Source organism: Pristiophorus japonicus, chromosome 1 (assembly GCF_044704955.1).
Source record: "Pristiophorus japonicus isolate sPriJap1 chromosome 1, sPriJap1.hap1, whole genome shotgun sequence".
Taxonomy (NCBI): domain Eukaryota; kingdom Metazoa; phylum Chordata; class Chondrichthyes; family Pristiophoridae; genus Pristiophorus; species Pristiophorus japonicus.
This window is the reverse complement of record NC_091977.1, coordinates 321,614,164-321,636,285: the sequence shown is the minus strand read 5'-3', so window position 1 is coordinate 321,636,285 and position 22,122 is coordinate 321,614,164. Positions and strand designations below refer to the sequence as shown.

The window sequence follows — 22,122 nt, the reverse complement described above, 5'->3', positions numbered from 1 at the left end:
TGTAAAACTTTTAAGAATGATAAAGAGGGAAAGAAATGATAGTAGGAGTGACCTTATCAATTAAGGACACCATTACAACCATGGAAAGGAAAATGTTAATTGATGGTGGTGTGCAGGTGGAGTTTGTCTATGTTGAGTTAAAAAATAATAAAGAATCTGGGACCACGTTATGAACCATCAAATAATGGCAAAGATATTGAGGTTGAGATATGTAGGCAACATAAAATGGTTTGCACTATTGATAATGGGGGATTTAACTATCCTAAGGTTCACTGGGAAAAGGATAAGACTGGGTTGTTGTCAAAACAAGGATGCATGCTTGGAATTCATCCAGGAGATTTACCTTCGTTAGTATGTTGATTCAATATTCAAAGAAGTGATGTTGAATTTGTATGTGATATTGATTAGGCTATGGCTGCAATATTGTGAGCAGTTCTGATTACTAGAATGATAGCAGGAATGAAAAGTTAGTTTTGAAGAGAGTTAAAATTACAGTTTTCCCCACAATAAACCAGAGTTTTGATGGGGTAAATATTAAAAGATTGTTTCTGCTGGTTGACAAATCAGTTACAAGGAGACATAAATTAAAGATTATTGGAGGAATGAAGAGGATAGTTGGAAGAATATTTTTCACCTGGAGGGTTACTAGAAAATGGAGTGGTTTACTAGAATCTGCCAACTTAACATAATTTAAAAAGTAAAAAAGCAAAATACTGCGGATGTTGGGAATCTGAAATAAAACAGAAAATGCTGGGAACATTCAGCAGGTCAGGCAACACCTGTGGCGAGAGAAACAGAGTTAACGTTTCAGGTCAATGACCTTCATCAACTTGAAACATTAACGTTTTCCCCCCGCCACAGATGCTGCCTGACCTGCTGAGAATTTCCTGTGTAACTTAAAATGGTACGGAAGTGTGATTAGAGCAGCGAGCACCTACTGAAGAACAACAAAGGTGTGATGCGACAAATAGCATCCCGTGTTATAAGTTGTGTGATTCTGCGGCTGTCTGAAAAAGCAAGATTTTTTTCTGAAAAATTCTCGATGATGCTTCTATTTGATTTATTCCAGCTCTACACTTCCCTCCCCTACCTTTGACTACAAGAGACTAGTGGAGAACGGTCCTGATGGCTATACCTGTATCAGGCGAACAGCATTCTGTACTATGTCTTCTCCTCCGAAGACGTAGAGTCTTTGATTTTTGGCGGCAATAGCCGGGTGCAGCACAGCAACGGGCATGGGTGCCATTGCTTCCCAGATGCTGAAAATGCTGTCATATCTGTGCAGTGTATTTAATATCTCTTGATCTGGCCCAACTCCTCCCAGGGAGAAAATATAGTTCATGTGCGCTATGGTCTGGTGAGAGTAGCATGGCACCAACATATCTTCTTCAGACCTCCAACAGTTCATTTTCAGAGAGAAGCTATACACACTTGCACTGATGATGGTCTTCTTATTACCAATGATCAGTCCTCCAAGGGTGTATATATTACTGTGTAAACACACTGAAGAAGCTTTGTAGAGGTGCACAGGAAGCATGGAAAGACCCAGCCACTGCTGACTCCTTACGTCATATAGTAACACCTCCCTTGTTGTCTGTTGGTTACCCTTCCTACCTCCAATAATGATGAGGAACTCCTGGGAAGCATATCTGCGTGGCACGTGCCACATGGGCTTGATGTCAGGGGTGTTTGAAGGGCTCAAAGAAAATAACAACCGACTGGCTGATTCCAAGATGCTTTTGCAAACAGGTGATGACTGAACGAAGGGATTGTTGGCCATAAAGTGAAAGAGGTAGGTGGGATGGACATATTGGAGCCGAACCTTCTTGAGAAGCTCATGCATGTGTTTCTGTCTGGTCTTTGGGTCGTGGCTGATCCAAGTTGTCAGTGTGCCAAAAACTTCCTGTTCATCAGCATGCAGGTCATCATCGCCGAGGTAGTCTACAAGTTCAGTGCAGGAGAGCTCCTTCAAGTCCTCAGATGATGCCACCTCCAGGAAATGTTCCAATGCCATCGCCTTAGCCTGTTTCTGCAAGCTTGCACAGCTGAATATTTGCGCCAGTCTTACCATGCCAAGGCAGTTTTCAGCAGTTAATTGATTTTGCAAGTACAACGAGCAAGCTTCAAGCATTTTGGGGTACTGGTAAATACCAGCAGCTTCCATCAAAGAGAAAACATTTGCAGTGTTTATGGTAATCTCTCCTGTATAGACATAATCCACAATCTTAGTCAGAATGTCCTCATGGATCCCCAACAAATGTACCCGTGTTAGGAAGCTTTCTTTGAAGTTGTTGCAAAACATGGCTCTGAAATAAGGGCTACTTGATGCCAGTACATTTCGGTGACAAGGGATTTCTTTGTTCCCAGCGCAAAGAATGACATCAGTCAATGTCTCTTCATGCCGTAGAGTATTAAGCTGTTTTAATAATTGATAAGACAGGTCCATTTCTTTGAAATGAAAACAGTTGTGGAGAACAGTATCGTGATCAACTTCATCCATGCTGGAAAACAGAAGGTTTTATAAACATTGAACTTTCACGATGATCACATTTACTTTAAACAGAAACTCTTTGACTTCGTTTTACATGTATATGGTTCAAGAAGAATAGGAAAATTAAACGTGCAAATAATATAAAAATTCTGTAATTGATCTCATACTAAATATGAATTCATGGATATGGGTTGTTCGTGGTTAGCAGTGGATTATAAAGAGTTTAAATTATATCACAAACCTTGACAGTGGCTTGCTTGTTACCGGAACCCTGGGATTGTATAACTTCTTTAAGGTTAAGTGGAAAAACAGCCATAGGTGAGATGAGGAAAATAAATTTAACGTAGCGAGTTGTTGTGATCTGGAATGCATTATCCGAAAAGGTGGTGAATGCAGATTCAATAGTAACTTTCAAAAGGGAATTAGATATATATTTGAAGATGAAAAATTTGCAGGGTTATGGGGAAAGAGGAGGAGAGTGGTATTAATTGGACAGCTCTTTCAAAGAGCCAGCACAGGCATGATGGGACGAACTGCCTCCTTCTGTGCTGTAAGGTTTTATATGAACTGTCAGTGAACCCGGGGACTGGGAGAAATTTAGAACTCAGCAGAGGAGGACAAAGGGTTTGATTAGGGCAAGGAAAATAGAGTACGAGAGGAAGCTTGCAGGGAACATTAAGATGGAATGCAAAAGTTTCTATAGATATGTAAAGAGAAAAAGGTTAGTAAAGACAAACATAGGTCCCCTGCAGTCAGAATCAGGGGAAGTCATAACGGGGAACAAAGAAATGGCGGACCAATTGAACAAGTACTTTGGTTCGGTATTCACTAAGGAGGACACAAACAACCTTCCGGATATAAAAGGGGTCAGAGCGTCTAGTAAGAAGGTGGAACTGAGGGAAATCCTTATTAGTCGGGAAATTGTGTTGGGGAAATTGATGGGATTGAAGGCCGATAAATCCCCAGGGCCTGATGGACTGCATCCCAGAGTACTTAAGGAGGTGGCCTTGGAAATAGCGGATGCATTGACAGTCATTTTCCAACATTCCATAGACTCTGGATCAGTTCCTATGGAGTGGAGGGTAGCCAATGTAACCCCACTTTTTAAAAAAGGAAGGAGAGAGAAAACAGGGAATTATAGACCGGTCAGCCTGACATGGGTGGTGGGTAAAATGATGGAATCAATTATTAAGGATGTCATAGCAGCACATTTGGAAAGAGGTGACATGATAGGTCCAAGTCAGCATGGATTTGTGAAAGGGAAATCATGCCTGACAAATCTTCTGGAATTTTTTGAGGATGTTTCCAGTAGAGTGGACAAGGGAGAATCAGTTGATGTGGTGTATTTGGACTTTCAGAAGGCTTTCGACAAGGTCCCACACAAGAGATTAATTTGCAAAGTTAAAGCACATGGGATTGGGGTAGTGTGTGATGTGGATTGAGAACTGGTTGTCAGACAGGAAGCAAAGAGTAGGAGTAAATGGGTACTTTTCAGAATGGCAGGCAGTGACAAGTGGGGTACCGCAAGGTTCTGTGCTGGGGCCCCAGCTGTTTACATTGTATATTAATGATTTAGACAAGGGGATTAAATGTAGTATCTCCAAATTTGCGGATGACACTAAGTTGGGTGGCAGTGTGAGCTGCGAGGAGGATGCTATGAGGCTGCAGAGTGACTTGGATAGGTTAGGTGAGTGGGCAAATGCACGGCAGATGAAGTATAATGTGGATAAATGTGAGGTTATCCACTTTGGTGGTAAAAACAGAGAGACAGACTATTATCTGAATGGTGACAGATTAGGAAAAGGGGAGGTGCAACGAGACCTGGGTGTCATGGTATATCAGTCAGTGAAGGTTGGCATGCAGGTACAGCAGGCGGTTAAGAAAGCAAATGGCAGGTTGGCCTTCATAGCGAGGGGATTTGAGTACAGGGGCAGGGAGATGTTACTACAGTTGTACAGGGCCTTGGTGAGGCCACACCTGGAGTATTGTGTACAGTTTTGGTCTCCTAACTTGAGGAAGGACATTCTTGCGATTGAGGGAGTGCAGCGAAGGTTCACCAGACTGATTCCCGGGATGGCAGGACTGACATATCAAGAAAGACTGGATCAACTGGGCTTGTATTCACTGGAGTTCAGAAGAATGAGAGGGGATCTCATAGAAACATTTAAAATTCTGATGGGTTTAGACAGGTTAGATACAGGAAGAATGTTCCCAATGTTTGGGAAGTCCAGAACCAGGGGTCACAGTCTAAGGATAAGGGGTAAGCCATTTAGGACCAAGATGAGGAGAAACTTCTTCACCCAGAGAGTGGTGAACCTGTGGAATTCTCTACCACAGAAAGTTGTTGAGGCCAAGTCACTAAATATATTCAAAAAGGAGTTAGATGTAGTCCTTACTACTAGGGGGATCAAGGGGTATGGCGAGAAAGCAGGAATGGGGTACTGAAGTTGCATGTTCAGCCATGAACTCATTGAATAGCGGTGCGGGCTCAAAGGGTCGAATGGCCTACTTTCTATGTTTCTATGTCAGATATCCAATATTTCTCACATTCTAGAGGCGGGCCTCCTGTTCACATAGTCCTGTACTTGCAGCGTGATTTATGTTGTTTACCATAGTCTTGCAGCAGACTTGACATGATGGTCCACTCAGCATACTTATCACCTCAGTGATGACTTGGTGGGTCGATTACAGGAGGTCTCCAGGATCCCGAGAAAACTCGGGGGAAGAAGTAGTTAGCGACAAAAATTAGCCAAAAACAGTTTAACAGTTTATGCATGGTAAATGTGCCGAAAACGAAGAGGGAATTCACCTCACCCTCCCCCGCCCTGTGTTAATTATAACTGCGTACAATGGCCTCAGCGAAGAAGGAAAACAGCTATCAAGATTAGTAGGAAGAAATTGAATGTCTCAATTGGTTCGTTTTGTAGTCATTGCTAGTTCCAGATTGCTTAGTGCAAATAATATTGAAATATTTGATTAGGTGGCTTATAGTACTTCCTTGTTGCTGAATGGAAGCTTTTCTATTTGTCCAATGAATGGAACGGATTTTTGATTGGCTCAAGTATCGAATTGTGAAGCACTCTGTATGGTTAGCAACAGAGATAATGGTTATTTAAGCCAATGACATTTCTTGCCGGACAGGCACCTGACCCTTTTGAAAATTGACGCCTTTCAGATGCCACACTTTGAGGTGTGATGCCTCACTGAGGTGATTTTAAACTCCATCTCAGCTCCCCTTGCCCATTCACCACCAAACTTACTTCCCTGTGTCCTCTCTAAATCTCTCCATCCAAATGAACTCTCCTACATATATCTCCTAAACGTCACCATCTTCTGTGGCCTCTATTCCAACAGTCTCAATCACTGACAAGGCCATCTCTAACCACTTCCTTGTATTCCTTACCACCCACATCCTCCTAGCCTCCTTCAACCCTACTTGTTTCTGCACCTGCCCCTGGGAAAAATGTTGCCTACAATCGCACCTGCAAGCTCCGAAATACAGACCCTTTGACTCACCATTCGGCACGACAACTCTAACAGTTGATTTGCACAACCATTCCCTCACCATCACAGTTGATGCCCTCAGCTCCAACACAACTTTCATTGTCTCCTAACTCAGTTGTTCCCCCAGTGTGGTCTCCATCCTTCATGTCCAAGGGGTGCAAACTTGAGTGTAACTTGTTCACATTAGGACTTAATGCACCAAGCTCAAAGGGAACATTGATTGGGGGATTGGCACTCCAGTTTTATAAACTGATATCTGATCTTTCTTTCATTTGTTCATGGGATGTGGGCATCAGTGGCAAGGCCAGCATTTATTGCCCATCCCTAATTTCCCTTGAGAAGATGGTGGTGAGCTGCCTTCTTGAACCGCTGCAGTCCGTGCGGTGAAGGTACTCCCACAGTGTTGTTAGGGAGGGAGTTCCAAGATTTTGACCCAGTGACGATGAAGGAATGATAATAAACTTCCAAGTCAGGATAGTGTATGACTTGAAGAGGAAATTGGAGGTGGTGGTGTGCCCATGTGCCCGCTGTCCTTGTCCTTCTATGTGGCAGAGGTCACGGGTTTGGGAGGTGTTGCCGAAGAAGCCTTGGCGAGTTGCTGCAGTACATCTTGTAGACAGTAAACATTACAGTCACGGTGCGCTGGTGATGGAGGGACTAAGGTGGTGGATGGGGTGCCAATCAAGCGGGTTGCTTTGTCCTGGATGGTGTTGAGTTTCTTGAGTGCTGTTGGAGTTTCCCTCATCCAGGCAAGTGGAGAGTATTCCACCGCACTCCTGACTTGTGCCTTGTAGATGGTGGAAAGGCTTTGGGGAGTCTGGAGGTGAGACACTCACCGTAGAATATCCAGCCTCTGACTGGCTCTTGTTGCCACAGTATTGCCACTGGCTGGTCCAGTTAAGTTTCTGCACAATGGTAACCCCCAGGATGATGATGGTGGGGGATTCGGTGATGGTAATGCTGTTGAATGGCAAGGGGCGGTGGTTAGACTCTCGCTTGTTGGAGATAGTTATTGCTTGGCACTTGTGTGGCATGAATGTTACTTGCCACTTATCAACCCAAGCCTGTATGTCATCCAGGTCTTGCTGCATACGAGCATGGATGGCTTCATTATCTGAGGAGTTACGAATAGAACTGAACACTGTGCAGTCATCAACGAACATATCCACTCCTGAGTTTATGATGGAGGGAAGGTCATTGATGAAACAGCTGAAGATGGTTGGGCCTAGGACACTGCCCTGAGGAACTCCTGCAGCTATGTCCTGGTGTTGAGATGATTGACCTCCAACCACCACAACCATCTTCCTTTGTGCTGGGTATGACTTCTGCCAGTGGAGTGTGTTATGTCTCAAATAAAGCAATGTGACTAAGTACTGTAGACTTGAGTAAGTGTGACCTTAGTCTCTTTATTCTGACTCCAGAGTGCTGGCACAGCATGGGAGGCCTGCTTATAGGCAGTGCTCCCAAGGGATGCTGGGATCCCTTGGGGCTCCAACATATGTGTTCTCTGGTGGCAGTAGAATGCTGGTTACAAGGTGTTGCATACATAACATCACTCCCCCCCCCCCTCCCAAAGTCAAAAGTACACTTATTTACAGGTGTGAGATGAAGTGGGGCTTTCCGTTCCCTAGTCGATCGTCTCGGTGCAAATGCAGGTGCAGGTGAGTTGGTTGAGCCTTTGCTGGGCTGCTGCGTTGCTGGCCTTGCTGGGCTGCTGGGGATGATGAGTTCAGCTTCGTGGTCAACCGTGATGTCGGTTGACACTTACGTGTATATCAGAGGGTCGAAATTGGTGGTGTCCTCTTCAGGTTGCTCGTGGCTGTCTGTGAATCGCAGTTTGGTTTGGTCCAAATGCTTTCTGCAAGTTAGTCCATTTGCAAGTTTGACCTCAAACACCCTACCCCCTTCTTTGGCTACAACAGTGCCAGCAAGCCATTTGGGACTATGTCCATAGTTGAGTACAAATACAGGGTCATTGACTTCAATATCGCGTGACAAATTTGCACAATCATGGTACATGCTTTGTTGATGCCGCCTGCCCTCGACATGATCATGGAGATCAGGGTGGACTCGAGAGGGCCTTGTTTTGAGTGCCCTTTTCATGAGCAGTTCAGCAGGGGAAACCCCGGTGAGTGAGTGGGGTCTTGTGTGATGGATGAGCAGGACTCGGGACAGACGGGTCTGCAGGGAGTCTTCCGACACGCGTTTCAAGCTTTGCTTGATGGTTTGGACTGCCCGTTCTGCCTGGTAGTTAGATGCGGGCTTGAATGGGGCAGATGTGACATGCTTGATCCCATTGCGGGTCATGAATTCCTTGAATTCAGCGCTGGTGAAGCATGGCCCATTGTCGCTGATAAGGACATCAGGCAGACCATGTGTGGCAAACATGGCTTGTAGGCTTTCGATGGTGGCAGTGGACGTGCTTACAGACATTATTACACACTCAATTTTGAATAAACGTCCACAACAACCAAAAACATTTTGCCTAGAAACGGGCCAGCAAAGTCAACGTGGATCGTAGACCACTGTTTGGAGGACCATGACCACAAACTCCTTGGGTGCATTGCTCAGTTGAGAGCTAGTGTTGCACGCAAGACTCCAAATCTGAGTCGATGCTGGGCCACCATACATGGGATCTGGCTATAGCTTTCATCATTACTATGCCTGGGTGGGTACTGTGTAGGTCACGTATGAACATTTCCCTGCCTTTCTTAAGGAACACCACACGATTACCCCACAAGAGACAGTCCGCCTTTATGGACATTTCATCTTTTCGCCGCTGGAACGGCTTGATCTCTTCATGCATCTCTGCTGGGACGCTGCCATGGAGGACACAGTTTTTTGACAAGGGACAGTAGGGGATCCTGGCTGGTCCAGGTCCTGATCTGGTGGGCCGTAACAGGTGACTTTTCATTTTCAAATGCATGCATCACCAAGAGCAAGTCTGTAGGCTGTGCCATTTCCACCCAGGTGGTGGGCAATGGTAGCCGACTGAGAGCATCAGCACAGTTCTCTGTACCTGGTCTGTGGCGAATTACATAGTTATATGCAGACAGCGTGAGCGCCCATCTTTGGATGCGAGCAGAGGCATTGGTATTAATACTTTTGCTCTCTGAGAATAGCGATATGAGCGGCTTATGGTCAGTTACTAACTCGAACTTAAGACCAAACAGATACTGGTGCATTTTTCTCACCACGTAAACGCATGCCAGAGCTTCTTTTTCAATCATGCTGTAGGCCCTTTCGGCCTTGGACAAACGCCTGGTTGCAATGTTCCCGATTTGTTTGCTTGTTGTAACACACACCCGACCCCGTACGAAGACGCATCGCAAACTAGCACTAAATATTTACATGGGTCATACAGAACAAGCAGTTTGTTGGAACATAACAGATTTCTGGCTTTCTCAAAAGCAGTCCCTTGTGATTTCCCCCATACCCAGTCATCTCCCTTGTGTAGCAACACATGTAGAGGTTCTAACCCGGGTAGGAAATTAACAAAATAAGGAGGAGTCCCAGGAACGACCGCAGCTCCGTCACGTTCTGTGATCTCGGCGCGTTCTTGATGGCTTCCATCTTGGCGTCTGATGCCGTCTGCCGGGATTCTTCTCCCTAAGAACTCGACCTCTGGCGCCAGGAAAACACACTTCGAGCGTTTCAACCTGAGTCCCACACGATCTCGCCAACTTAGAACCTCTTCCAGGTTCTTCAAGTGTTCAATGGTGCCCCGACCTGTGATCAATATGTCGTCCTGCAAAACCACGGTGCGCAGAACTGACTTTAGCATACTCTCCATGTTCCTTTGAAAAATTGCCGCGGCCGATCGAATCCCAAACGGGCATCTATTGTAGATGAACAGACCTTTGTGCGTGTTGATGCAGGTGAGGCCTTTCGAAGATTCCGCCAGCTCCTGCGTCATGTAGGACGAGGTCAGGTCCAATTTGGTGAACATCTTCCCTCCTGCCAGCGTCACAAATATATCGTTTGCCTTGGGTAGCGGGGACTGGTCCTGCAGTGAAAAACGGTTAATTGTCCCCACAAATTCTGACTGTGCCATCGCCCTTGAGAATCGGAACAATCGGACTGGCCCACTCGTTGAACTTAACCGGCATGATGATACCCTCTCATTGCAGCCTGTCCAGCTCGATCTCCACTTTCTCTCGCATCATGTATGGCACCGCACGTGCCTTGTGGTGGATGGGTCGTGTACCGGGAACCAAGTGGATCTGCACCTTCACCCCAGAGAAATATCCGATGCCTGGCTCAAACAACGACAGGAACGTGCTCAAAACCTGGGCACATGAGGAGTCGTCGATGGATGAAAGCGCTCGGATGTCGTCCCAGTTCAAGTGGATTTTTCCCAGCCAGCTTTTGCCGAACAGTGTGGGGCCATCTCCTGGTACAATCCACAGTGTTAGTTCGTGCACTGCTCCATCATAGGAGACTTTTACTGCCAATTACAGGGATCAGCTCTTTAGTGTAAGTTCTCAGCTTGGTATGAATAGGGCTCAGCTTGGGCCTTTGTGCCTTGTTGCACCACAGCGTCTCGAAGGCCTTTTTGCTCATGATAGACTGACTCACACCCATGTCCAATTCCATGGACACTGGAATTCCGTTCAGTTCAACTTTTAACATGATCGGTGGACATTTTGTGATGGAGGTGTGTATCCCGTACACTTCTGCCTCCTCAGTTCGAGTCTCTAGTTCAGTTTGATCTGCCATGCATCGGTCTTCCTCTGCAATGTGATGGTTTGCAGGGTTTGCAGCTCGTCTGCACATTCGTTGGAGGTGTCCCATTGTTCCACAGCCTTTGCATGCATAATGTTTGAAGTGGTATTGATGGGCTCGATGATCACCTCCGCAGCACCAACAAGGTGTTAATTGCCTCACATTCACACTTGATAGCGGACTCTGGGTCATCTGAGGTCGTGCAGCTGCAGGTGTGTATGTTCTGCCATATGCATTCCTGCCTGAAAACGACGTTACTTTGTGTACAGTACTTGCTGATGCATCTTTATGCTGCGAAATTTCTTTGGTGTTATCGCTGGTGGACATAAATACCTGGGCTATCTTTATGGCTTTGCTCAGGTTCGGTGTTTCAAATAGTCAATAGTTTGTGAAGGATAACCTCATGTTCAATGCCAAGCACAAAAAAGTCTCTTAGCATTTGCTCCAGGAATCCACCGAATTCACAATGTCCTGCAAGGCGCCTTAGTTCGACGATGTAGCTCACCACTTCCTGGCCTTCAGACCGTTGACATGTATAAAATCGATACCTTGCCATCAGAACGCTTTCCTACGGATTTAGGTGCTTCCGGACCAGCATACACTGTTCTTCATACGATTTGGTTGTTGGTTTCACCGGAGCAAGAAGATTCTTCATGAGGCCATAGGTTGTTGCCCCATAGACGGTGAGGAGGATCGCCCTTCGTTTGGCAGCGTTCTAGTTCCCTTCCAGCTCATTGGCCACGAAGTATTGGTCGAGTCGCTCCACGAAGGCTTCCCAATCGTCACCTTCTGAGAATTTCTCCAGGATACCAACAGTTCTCTGCATTTTCGCGTGATGGTTTGTTATCTATTACTCAGGGTGCTAGCACAGCATTGGCGGCCTGCTTATATGCACTGCTCCCAAGGGATGCTGGGATCCCTTGGGACTCCAACAGATGCACCCTCTGGTGGTGGTAGAATGCTGGTTACAAGGTGTTGCATTCATAAGAGAGAGTTTTCCCCCTGATTTCCATTGAGTTCAATTTTACTAGGGCTGCTTGATGCCACACTGTCAAATGCTGCCTTGATTTCAAGGACAATCACTCTCACCTCTGGAATTCAGCTCTTTTTGGACCAATGAGGCCTGGAGCCGAATGGTTCTGGCGGAACCCAAACTGGGCTGATTGGATTTGTCCTGCTTTTTGTGGACAGAACATAATTAGGCAGTTTTCCACATTGTTGAATAGATGCCAGTGCTGTAGCTGTAGTGGAACAGCATGGCTAGAGGTGCAGCTAGTTCTGGCACACAAGTCTTCAGCACGACAGCCAGGATGTTGTCAGGTGCCATAGACTTTATTGTATGCAGTGTGTTCAGCCGTTTCTTGATATCACGTGGAGTGAATCGATCTCCTCCACCCGTTAGTTGTTTAATTGTCCATCACCACTCACGACTGGATGTGACAGACTGCAGAGTTTTGATCTGATCCGTTGATTGTGGGATCGCTTAGTCCTGTCCATGGCATGCTGCTTCTGCTTTTTAGCTTGCATGTAGTCCTGTGGTGCAGCTTCCCCAGGTTGGCACCTCATTTTTAGGTACGCCTGGTGCTGCTCCTGACATGTTCTTCTGAACTCCTCTTTGAACCAGGATTGGTCCCCTGGCTTGATGGTAATGGTAGAGTGAGGGATATGCCAGGCCATGAGGTTAAAGGTTGTGGTGGAATCTAATATCGCTGCTGCTGATGGCCCGCAGCGCCTCATAGAAACATAGAAAATAGGTTCAGGAGTAGGCCATTCGGCCCTTCGAGTCTGCACCGCCATTCAATGAGTTCATGGCTGAACATGCAACTTCAGTACCCCATTCCTGCTTTTTCACCATACCCCTCGATCCCCCTAGTAGTAAAGACTTCATCTAACTCCTTTTTGAATATATTTAGTGAATTGGCCTCAACAACTTCCTGTGGTAGAGAATTCCACAGGTTCACCACTCTCTGGGTGAAGAAGTTTCTCCTCATCTCGGTCCTAAATGGCTTACCCCTTATCCTTAGACTGTGACCCCTGGTTCTGGACTTCCCCAACATTGGGAACATTCTTCCTGCATCTAACCTGTCTAAACCCGTCAGATTTTTAAACATTTCTATGAGATCCCCTCTCATTCTTCTGAACTCCAGTGAATCCAAGTCCAGTTGATCCAGTCTTTCTTGATATGTCAGTCCCGCCATCCCGGGAATCAGTCTGGTGAACCTTCGCTGCACTCCCTCAATAGCAAGAATGTCCTTCCTGAAGTTAGGAGACCAAAACTGTACACAATACTCCAGGTGTGGCCTCACCAAGGCCCTGTACAACTGTAGTAACACCTCCCTGCCCCTGTACTCAAATCCCCTCGCTACGAAGGCCAACATGCCTTTTGTTTTCTTAACCGCCTGCTGTACCTGCATGCCAACCTTCAATGACTGATGTACCATGACACCCAGGTCTCGTTACACCTCCCCTTTTCCTAATCTGTCACCATTCAGATAATAGTCTGTCTCTCTGTTTTTACCACCAAAGTGGATAACCTCACATTCATCCACATATACTTCATTTGCCATGCATTTGCCCACTCACCTAACCTATCCAAGTCGCTCTGCAGCCTCATAGCATCCTCCTCGCAGCTCACACTGCCACCCAATTTAGTGTCATCTGCAAATTTGGAGATATTACATTTAATCCCCTCGTTTAAATCATTAATGTACAATGTAAACAGCTGGGGCCCCAGCATAGAACCTTGCGGTACCCCACTAGTCACTGCCTGCCATTCTGAAAAGTACCCATTTACTCCTACTCTTTGCTTCCTGTTTGCCAACCAGTTCTCAATCCACGTCAGCACACTGCCCCCAATCTCATGTGCTTTAACTTTGCAAATTAATCTCTTGTGTGGGACCTTGTCGAAAGCCTTCTGAAAGTCCAAATACACCACATCAACTGGTTCTCCCTTGTCCACTCTACTGGAAACATCCTCAAAAAATTCTGGAAGATTTGTCAAGTATGATTTCCCTTTCACAAATCCATGCTGACTTGGACCTATCATGTCACCTCTTTCCAAATGCGCTGCTATGACATCCTTAATAATTGATTCCATCATTTTACCCACTACCAATGTCAGGCTGACCGATCCATAATTCATGGATGCCTAGTTTTAAGCTGCTAGATCTGTTCTCAATCTATCCCATTTAATCATCATCATCATCATGGACAGCACGGTGGTAGTGACACACAACACGATGGAGGGTGTCCTTCGTGTGAAGATGGGACTTCGTCTCCAGAATGACTGCGCGATGGTCACTGCTACCAATGCTGTCATGGACAGATCCATCTGCGACAGGTAGATTGGCGAGGATGAGGTCAAGTAGGTTTTTCCCTCGTGTTGGTTCTCTGACCATCTACCGCAGGCCCAGTCTGGCAGCTATGTCCTCCAGGACTCAGCCAGCTTGGTCAGTAGTGGTGCTACCGAGCCACTCTTGGTGATTGGCGTTGAAGTGCATCCTGTGCCCTTGCAGAAACTCAGTGCTTCTTCCAAGTGGTGTTCAACATGGAGGAGTACTGATTCATCTGCTGAGGGAGGGCGGTAGGTGGTAATCAGCAGGCCGTTTCTTTGCCCATGCTTGATGTGAAGCCATGAGACTTCATGGTGTCCGGAGTCAATGTTGAGGACTCCCAGGGCCACTGCCTCCAGACTGTATATCACTGTGCCAGTGGGACAGGACATACCCAGGAATGGTGATGGTGGCATCTGGAACATTGGCTGAAAGGTATGATTCTGTGAGTATGACTATGTCAGGCTGCTGTTTGATTGGTCTGTTGGTGAGGAGCGCTTTGCAGGGTCGACTGTGCTGGTTGTGCCGTTGTCGTGTCCGTATACAGTGCCGAGGTCAATGCCGGGTGGTTCGTCCGGTTTTTTTCTCTTATTTTTTTCATAGCGGTTTTGTTACAACTGAGTGGGTTGCTCGGCCATTTCAGAGGGCAGTTAAGAGTCAATCACATTGTTGTGGGTCTGGAGTCACATATAGTTCAGACCAGGTAAAAATGGTAGATTTCCTTCCCTAAAGGGCATTAGTAAACCAGATGAGTTTTTATGACAAGCCAGTAGTTTCATGGTCACCATTACTGATACTAGCTTGTTATTCCAGGTTTATTTAATTAACTGAATTGAAATTCCCCAGCTGCCGCGTCTCTGGTTCATCAGCCCAGGCCTCTGGATTACTAATCCAGTAACATTACCACTATACTACTATTCCCACCATCTGTGCTACCTCTGAGCACAGTGCCACACTGGTAGCGCTGAACTTACCTTCAAGAAAATCGTGAACATTTGAGATCCTCCTTTGCCACTATAATCATGGTGCGACAGGAGTTCTGCCAATTACCGCTGCCTTCATCGGAATTCCTTGGGTCAGTGTAGGTACAGCTGGTTGCCTGCTAGTTGAGGGGTGGTGGGGATATGTGGTGAGGGTGTTGCTACGGTTGGTGGGAGGCGAAGTGCGGTGGGGGGGGGGGGGGAGGGGAGAAATTAGAAGCTAGCTCCTGGACTCAAGCACCAGTAGGTCATTCCGAAGAAGCTTTCAGATGAAATGAAGGCCGTTTTCCTCAAGGCAACTGATAGCTTTGCTGCCAGTTGTTGCAAGAGGACTGGCCTTGGCAAATCTGAGCCCACTTCTGCCGCTTGGCGTGAGTAGCAAGGGCATAGCACTCAGGTATTCTGACAGAATTCTGACAGCGCTCGCGCCAGTACTGCTTCTTCATACGATATCGGCAGCAAAGGGGGCAAGATACAAGAACTGCCTGTGGAACGTTGGCACATCCCACACTGGGCAGTAACACTGTGTAAATGTGTCCCAATTTCTGTCCCCATCCCTCCTCTTCCCAACTCCTTCTGATAACACCCGCAGTGCACCAAAAATCCCCAAGGAAACTTGAGGCCAGAATTTTGTAGGATAGACATTCTATCAAACCACCAACGATTTCTGTGATTTAACGTACTGGATGCTACACACAAACATCGCATATATAAGAAGCAATTTTTCATGAAATCCATACAAGACATTTTATCAACGACATCAAAGAATTCTATTCAAAGTATAACATCACTAAATAATTATTTTTTAAAAACTTTTATGTAAGCAAGTGACAAGCACATGAAGACTGCAAGTTGGAGGAAGGCTACGACCCAGCACTTCAATGGGTAGGCACTTGTCAACATATATCTAACTGATTATTTAACTACCTGAATGGAACTGAATGTTCTTTCTCCTCGTGCTCTTGGGGTTCAAAGCACAGTCTTCTGTATTGTGCTGAACTTTCCTCTTTTCACCTTCTTTTCTGACCTGATGGCTTTTATCAGCAATGGCACACACACGCACAACACGGGAAAGTGAAGAACCTCTGTTTAGCGGCGGCAGTGAATTCTTCTGAATAAATGTTTTCCAGATTTGTTAATAAGCAAGCAACCTTCCTTTGATACTTGTATTTAGCTGAGCGCTGAGGCACAAAACATTGTCTGCATTCCATGACTATTAATAGGGCAGTGTGCACTCTCAGCTCATAGCACATGTGACTCTTCACTTGTTTGTTTGCACTGAGGGTAAGCTAAGCCATGTAACATTTTGATGCCACCTCTTGGGGGGCGGGGGGGAGGGGGGGGGGTCTTGTTTTTGGCTCTGTGTAGAGGCAGAGAGAGACATCAAGATGCACCTTCACCTACTTTACCTCACCGATCGGCACATCCAATAGAAACAGATTCCCACATGCCCAATGTTACTAAGCCTGGATTAATCTCCCAAGCTACAGTTTCCATTAGAACATTAAAACTATGACCTGTTGTTGATATGTTGTATTGCTTTGCACAAAGTTCTGAGAAATCTGCACAGGATGGGAGGGGAATTCTGCAGATCACTGTTCTTGCAGTTTGAAAATAAGTTTTTGTAATTTCATCCCCTTGAATATTTGAATTTCTGCCAAACTTTTTGTCAAACGCAGTTCTCTTTCTCTAAAATCAGTTTTTTTTACTGGACCTTCAGAAGAGTAATAAGAAGTCTGTCAAGTCATAAGAAAAATAAAGAACTTTATAACGCCTTTCACAACCTCACTATATCCCAAAGTGCTTCACAACCAATGAAGCACATTTGTAGAGTAGTCACTGTTGTGATGCAGGAAATGTGGCAGCCAATTTGCACACAGCAAGCTCCCACAAACAGCAATGTGATAATGACTGGATAATCTCTTTTAGTGATATTGACTGAGGGATAAATATTAACCAGGACATCAGAGAAAACTGTGCTTCGAAATAATACCGTGGGATAAGAACATAAGAAATAGGAGCAGGAGTAGGCCATTTGGCCCCTCGAGCCTGCTCCGCCCTTCAATAAGATCATGGCTAATCTGATCATGGACTCAGCTCCACTTCCCTGCCCTCTCTCCATAACCCTTTACTCCCTTATCGCTCAAAAATCTGTCTATCTCCGCCTTAAATTTATTCAATGACCCAGCCTCCACAGCTCTCTGGGACAGAGAATTCCAAAGATTTACAACCCTCTGAGAGAAGAAATTTCTTCTCATCTCAGCTTTAAATGGGCGGCCCCTTATTCTGAGACTATAGGCTCAATTTTGGCCGAGCCCCTTTTTCGGCACACTTACCAGAGTTGCGGCGCTTATGTAGGTTCCCAGATGCGCCGAAATAAAATGTTGGAACTTTGGCCGCTGTTTGGCCTCTTCACTGCAGTCGCGCAGCGTGGCCAGTCATTCTGCGCTGGAAAATGTGCCGGGACGTCTGCACATGTGCAGTGGTGATTTGTGATGTCCACACATGCGCAGTAGTGCTGTGAGTCTGCAACAACAGTCCCAATTGATATCGGTCTCTCTGTCAGTTTGGGAGCATGGCGATATTCTTCCTCCGTGTTGCTGGGCTCCTTTAGGTAAAATTCTCTGCATTTATTCTGCCTCCTTTGTTGGGCTAGGGACGGGCAGGAGAACTGATAGAAATCATCGGCAGGCAGGAGCTCTATCAGTTCTCCTGCCCGTCCCTAGCCCTGGCCGAGTGGCCTCCCAGTGCGATCAATCTCTTAGTGCTCCTGCCTGCCAGTGATTTCTCGCCCTGACCTCCTGGTGCGTTGTCCCGCCCCTAGCCCAGGCCGAGTGGCCTCCCGCACCAGTCCGCTGCCTTCCCGGACCGAGTTTGAAGACAAAGGTAGGACTTCAATTTTTTATTTCTTATAGAAGTGTTAGTAGTTTTTGTTTACAAACGTTGCTAAGGGTAAGGCTTGGTTGGTTTAGGTGCAGGTCCTCTCCACTTCCCGCCCCTAGCCCAGGCCGAATGGCCTCCGATGTACCTACCTGCGCCGATTTCTTTAATTCTCCTCAAGGGTTTTCTGAAGTGGCCCATACACTGGCCTAAGTAGAAATGGAGTAACTATTACCTGGCCAAAGTTGCCTAAATGGGCAGAACTGGCGTAGGTGGCTGGTAATGCCCCCTTTTGAGAAAAAAAACTAACCAAAACAAAATGTAACTAAGTTACGCTGGTGCAAATTGATTGGGGAAATGGGGTTACTCCAAAAAAAAACAGCAACTCCTGGCCAAAATTGAGCCCAATGTCCCCTAGTTTTAGTTTCCCCTATGAGTGGAAATATCCTCTCTGCGTCCACCTTATCGAGCCCCCTCATTATCTTATGTTTCAATAAAATCACCTCTCATTCTTCTGAACTCGAATGTGTATAGGCCCAACCTACTCAACCCCCTCATCTTTGAAATCAACCGAGTGAACCATCTCTGAACAGCCTCCAACGTGTCATGTATGTACTTGCTGTTTGTAGCCACCAGATGGTGTCATTGTTGAAGGCCACTGAGCAGCACGCACATGGTGCTGCTCTGGTATAAAAGGCCAGCCATTTTGTGAGTCAGCCACTTTGGGCCGTAATAAAACAGAACAAGGTTGTACTTTGTTCAGTTAAACAGTACTCAGTTTGTACCTTTATTGCATACATAACATTTGGCAACAAGAATACAAGAACTTTTGTTTGCAAAATGAGCACGATTGGATTTTTAGAGCGATTTGTGGAGGGAGAAGATTGGGCAGACTTTATGAGCCATTTGAACCAGTACTTCGTTGCCAACAAAATGAAGGGGGTCGACGATGCAGATCAGCACCGGGCCGTGTTCCTCACTGTGTGTGGTTCAAAGATCTACGGTCTGATAAAGAATCTACTCATGCCTAGTGATCCAACAGAGAAAACGTACGAGCCATTGTGTACATTGGTACGGGAACACCTCAAGCCAGGCGACGGCATCATCTTCTCGAGATACAGGTTTTATACACACGTTCGATCGGAGGGCCAGAGCGCGGCGGAATTCGTTGTCGACCTGAGACGTCTAGCGGGACCATGTAAGTTCGGGACGGTGTTGGCAGACATACTGCGGGACTTCTTTGTTATCAGTATCAATCACGAGGTGATCCTGCGCAAACTTCTGGCGGTGGAGGAGTTGGATTTAAAAAGGGCCATCCAGATCGCTCAATCACGTATGACGACAGACAGGAGTTTAAAGCACCGAACCTCGGCAAGTACTGTAAATATGGGTGATTCGCCGTTCGGCAGAGTGGCACAGGGCAGGGCCTATCCGGCTGCGTTCAAGAAACCTGTGGCTGCCCAAAGTCTGCCAGCTGGAATGTATCCGACTTCTCAGTGTTGGCGTTGTGGGGGAAATCATCGGCACCAGCAGTGCTGATTTAAGCAATATAGTTGCAAAGGCTGTCTGAGAGTGGGGCATCTCCAGCACAAGTGTTCGCAGATGAGCAAGCGAGCTGCGACACACCACGTGGAGGATGAGAATCAGACTAGCGTGGATCCGGATTCGCAATCCGAGATGCTAGAGGAGGAAGTGTATGGACTGTGCTCTTTCATAACCAAGAGTAAACCAATTTTGATTAATGTGAAGTTTAACGGGATACCGGTATCGATGGAACTGGACACAGGGGTGAGTCAATCGATCATGAACGAGAGGGCAGTTAATAAGCTGTGGGATACTAAGACTGTGAGGCCCAGGCCGAGCCTTGTTAACATCAAGCTGCGCATGTTCACCAAAGAACTGATAAAGGTGATTGGCAGTGCGCAAATTAATGTGTCGTATAACGATGCGGTTCACGAGTTACCGCTGTGGATTGTTCCAGGCAATGGCCCAACGCTGCTCGGCAGGAGCTGGTTGGAGAAAATCAGATGCAACTGGAACGACATAAAGGCGTTGGTCGTCGGAGGAAGATACATGTGCCCAAACATTGAGCAAGTTCCCCTCACTGTTCGAACCAGGTATCGGCAACTTCACGGGAGCCAAGATGCAGATCCACGTGGACTCAGATGTGAGACCCGTCCATCATAAAGCTCGGGCAGTGCCGTATGTGATGAGGGAGAAGGTCGAAATTGAACTGGACATGAAAGGATCATATCACCGGTTGAATTTAATGAATGGGCCAGCCCCACTGTTTCTGTGCTGAAAAGTGATGGCACAGTCAGAATCTGTGGAGACTACAAGCTATGATCAACAGGGTTTCAAGATCAGTACCCATTACCGAAGGCTGATGACTTGTTTGCGACGCTAGCCGGAGGGAAGTCGTTCACAAAACTGGACTTGACGTCGACCTATATGACACAGGAGATGTTACTTGCATAAACATGTACAAAGGACTGTTTATTTACCACAGGTGCCAGTTTGGAATTCGCTCGGCTGCAGCAATATTCCAGAGGAATATGAAAAGTCTACTGAAGTCCGTTCCCAGAACCGTCGTGCTACAAGATGACATCCTGATCACCGGTTGTGATTCCAAGGAACCTCTGAACAACCTGGAAGAGGTTCTACTGCGTTTGGACTGAGTGGGACACAGACTGAAATGCTCGAAGTGCGTCTTCATGGCATCAGAGGTCGAATTCCTCGGGAGGAAAATCGCCGCTGGTGGCATCAGACCTACTGAAGTGAAAACCAAAGCCATCAAGAATGCACCCAAGCCGCAGAACGTGACAGAGCTGCATTCATTCCTGGGTCTACTCAACTACTTTGGTAACTTCCTGCCTAAATTGAGCACCTTACTTAAACCACTGCACATGCTATTGAGAAAATGGCAACAACTAGGTTTGGGCGCATTGAGTGACAGAGCTTTCGAGAAAGCCACCAATCTGCTTTGCTCGAACAAGCTGCAGGTACGTTATGACCCATGTAAACATTTAGTTTTGACCTGTGATGCATCGTCATATGGAATTGATTGCATGTTACAACAAGCCAATGAGTCGGGGGAACTTCAACCTGTCGCGTATGCATCCAAAAGTTTGTCTAAAGCAGAAAGAGCTACAGTATGGTAGAAAAAGAAGCTTTAGCGTGTGTGTACACCATTAAAAAGATGCATCAATACCTGTTCGGTCTGAGGTTTGAATTAGAGACTGATCACAAGCCACTCATTTCATTGTTTTCCGAGAGCAAAGATATCAATACCAACGCTTCATCCCACATCCAAAGGTGGGCGCAGACATTATCTGCCTATGATTATGTCATTCGCCACAGACCTGGCACAGAGAATTGTGCAGATGCTTTGAGCCGGTTGCCGTTGCCCACACCGGAGGTGGAAACGCCACAACTGGTGGATTTAATGTTAATCATGGATGCTTTTGAGAGTCAGGGTTGCATCCTCAAAGGGAATTGGTCTGCCATACCTAAGCAAATGTGCGAGGAGGCCAAACCGTATATTGTCGCAATGACAAACTGTCTATTCAAGCAGATTGCATATTGTGGGGCAATCGTATTGTAATGCCAAAGAAAGGGAGAGAGAAGTTTGTGCGTTAGTTACACAAGACACATCCTGGTATAGTGATGATGAAGGCCATCGCCAGGTCCCACGTATGGTGGCCAGAAATTGATACTGAGCTGGAAGCATGCACGCATCAGTGCAACACCTGCATGCAGCTCAGCAAAACACCAGTGGAATCGCCACTGAGTCTGTGGTCATGGCCATCCAAACCTTGGTCCAGGATCCGTGTAGATTTTGCAGGTCCCTTCCTGGACAAGATGTTTTTAGTGGTGGTGGATGCTTATTCGAAGTGGATAGAATGCATAATCATGTCATCCAGTACATCCACGGCAACCATAGAAAATCTCAATGTCATGTTCGCGACACATGGTCTGCCTGACATCGTGGTGAGCGACAATAGGTTGTGCTTCACCAGTCAGGAGTTTCAGGAGTTTGTAAAACTTAACGGCATAAAACATGTAAGGTCAGCACCATTCAAGCCTGCGTCCAACGGGCAAGCAGAACATGCAGTACAAATTATCAAGCAAAGCATGAGGAGAATAACCCAAGGGTCACTGCAGACGCACTTGTTACAAACTGCTGAGTTACAGGACAAGACCCCACACA

The 22,122-nt window shown here is 46.4% G+C and overlaps 1 protein-coding gene across 1 annotated transcript in view; it reads right to left on the bottom strand.

Annotated features, from left to right (window-relative positions):
• LOC139272574 (kelch-like protein 38) overlaps nt 1–16,327 on the bottom strand; it is a 38,254-nt gene extending 21,927 nt beyond the window's left edge. Inside the window, exons 1-2 of the mRNA XM_070888644.1 lie at nt 15,960–16,327; nt 1,136–2,501 (exon numbers count right to left, since the gene is read on the bottom strand). Coding sequence (XP_070744745.1) covers nt 1,136–2,500 — 1,365 coding nt within the window. The 5' untranslated portion in view covers nt 2,501; nt 15,960–16,327. The remainder of the gene's footprint in view (nt 1–1,135; nt 2,502–15,959) is intronic.
• Between the last annotated feature and the right edge of the window lie 5,795 nt (nt 16,328–22,122).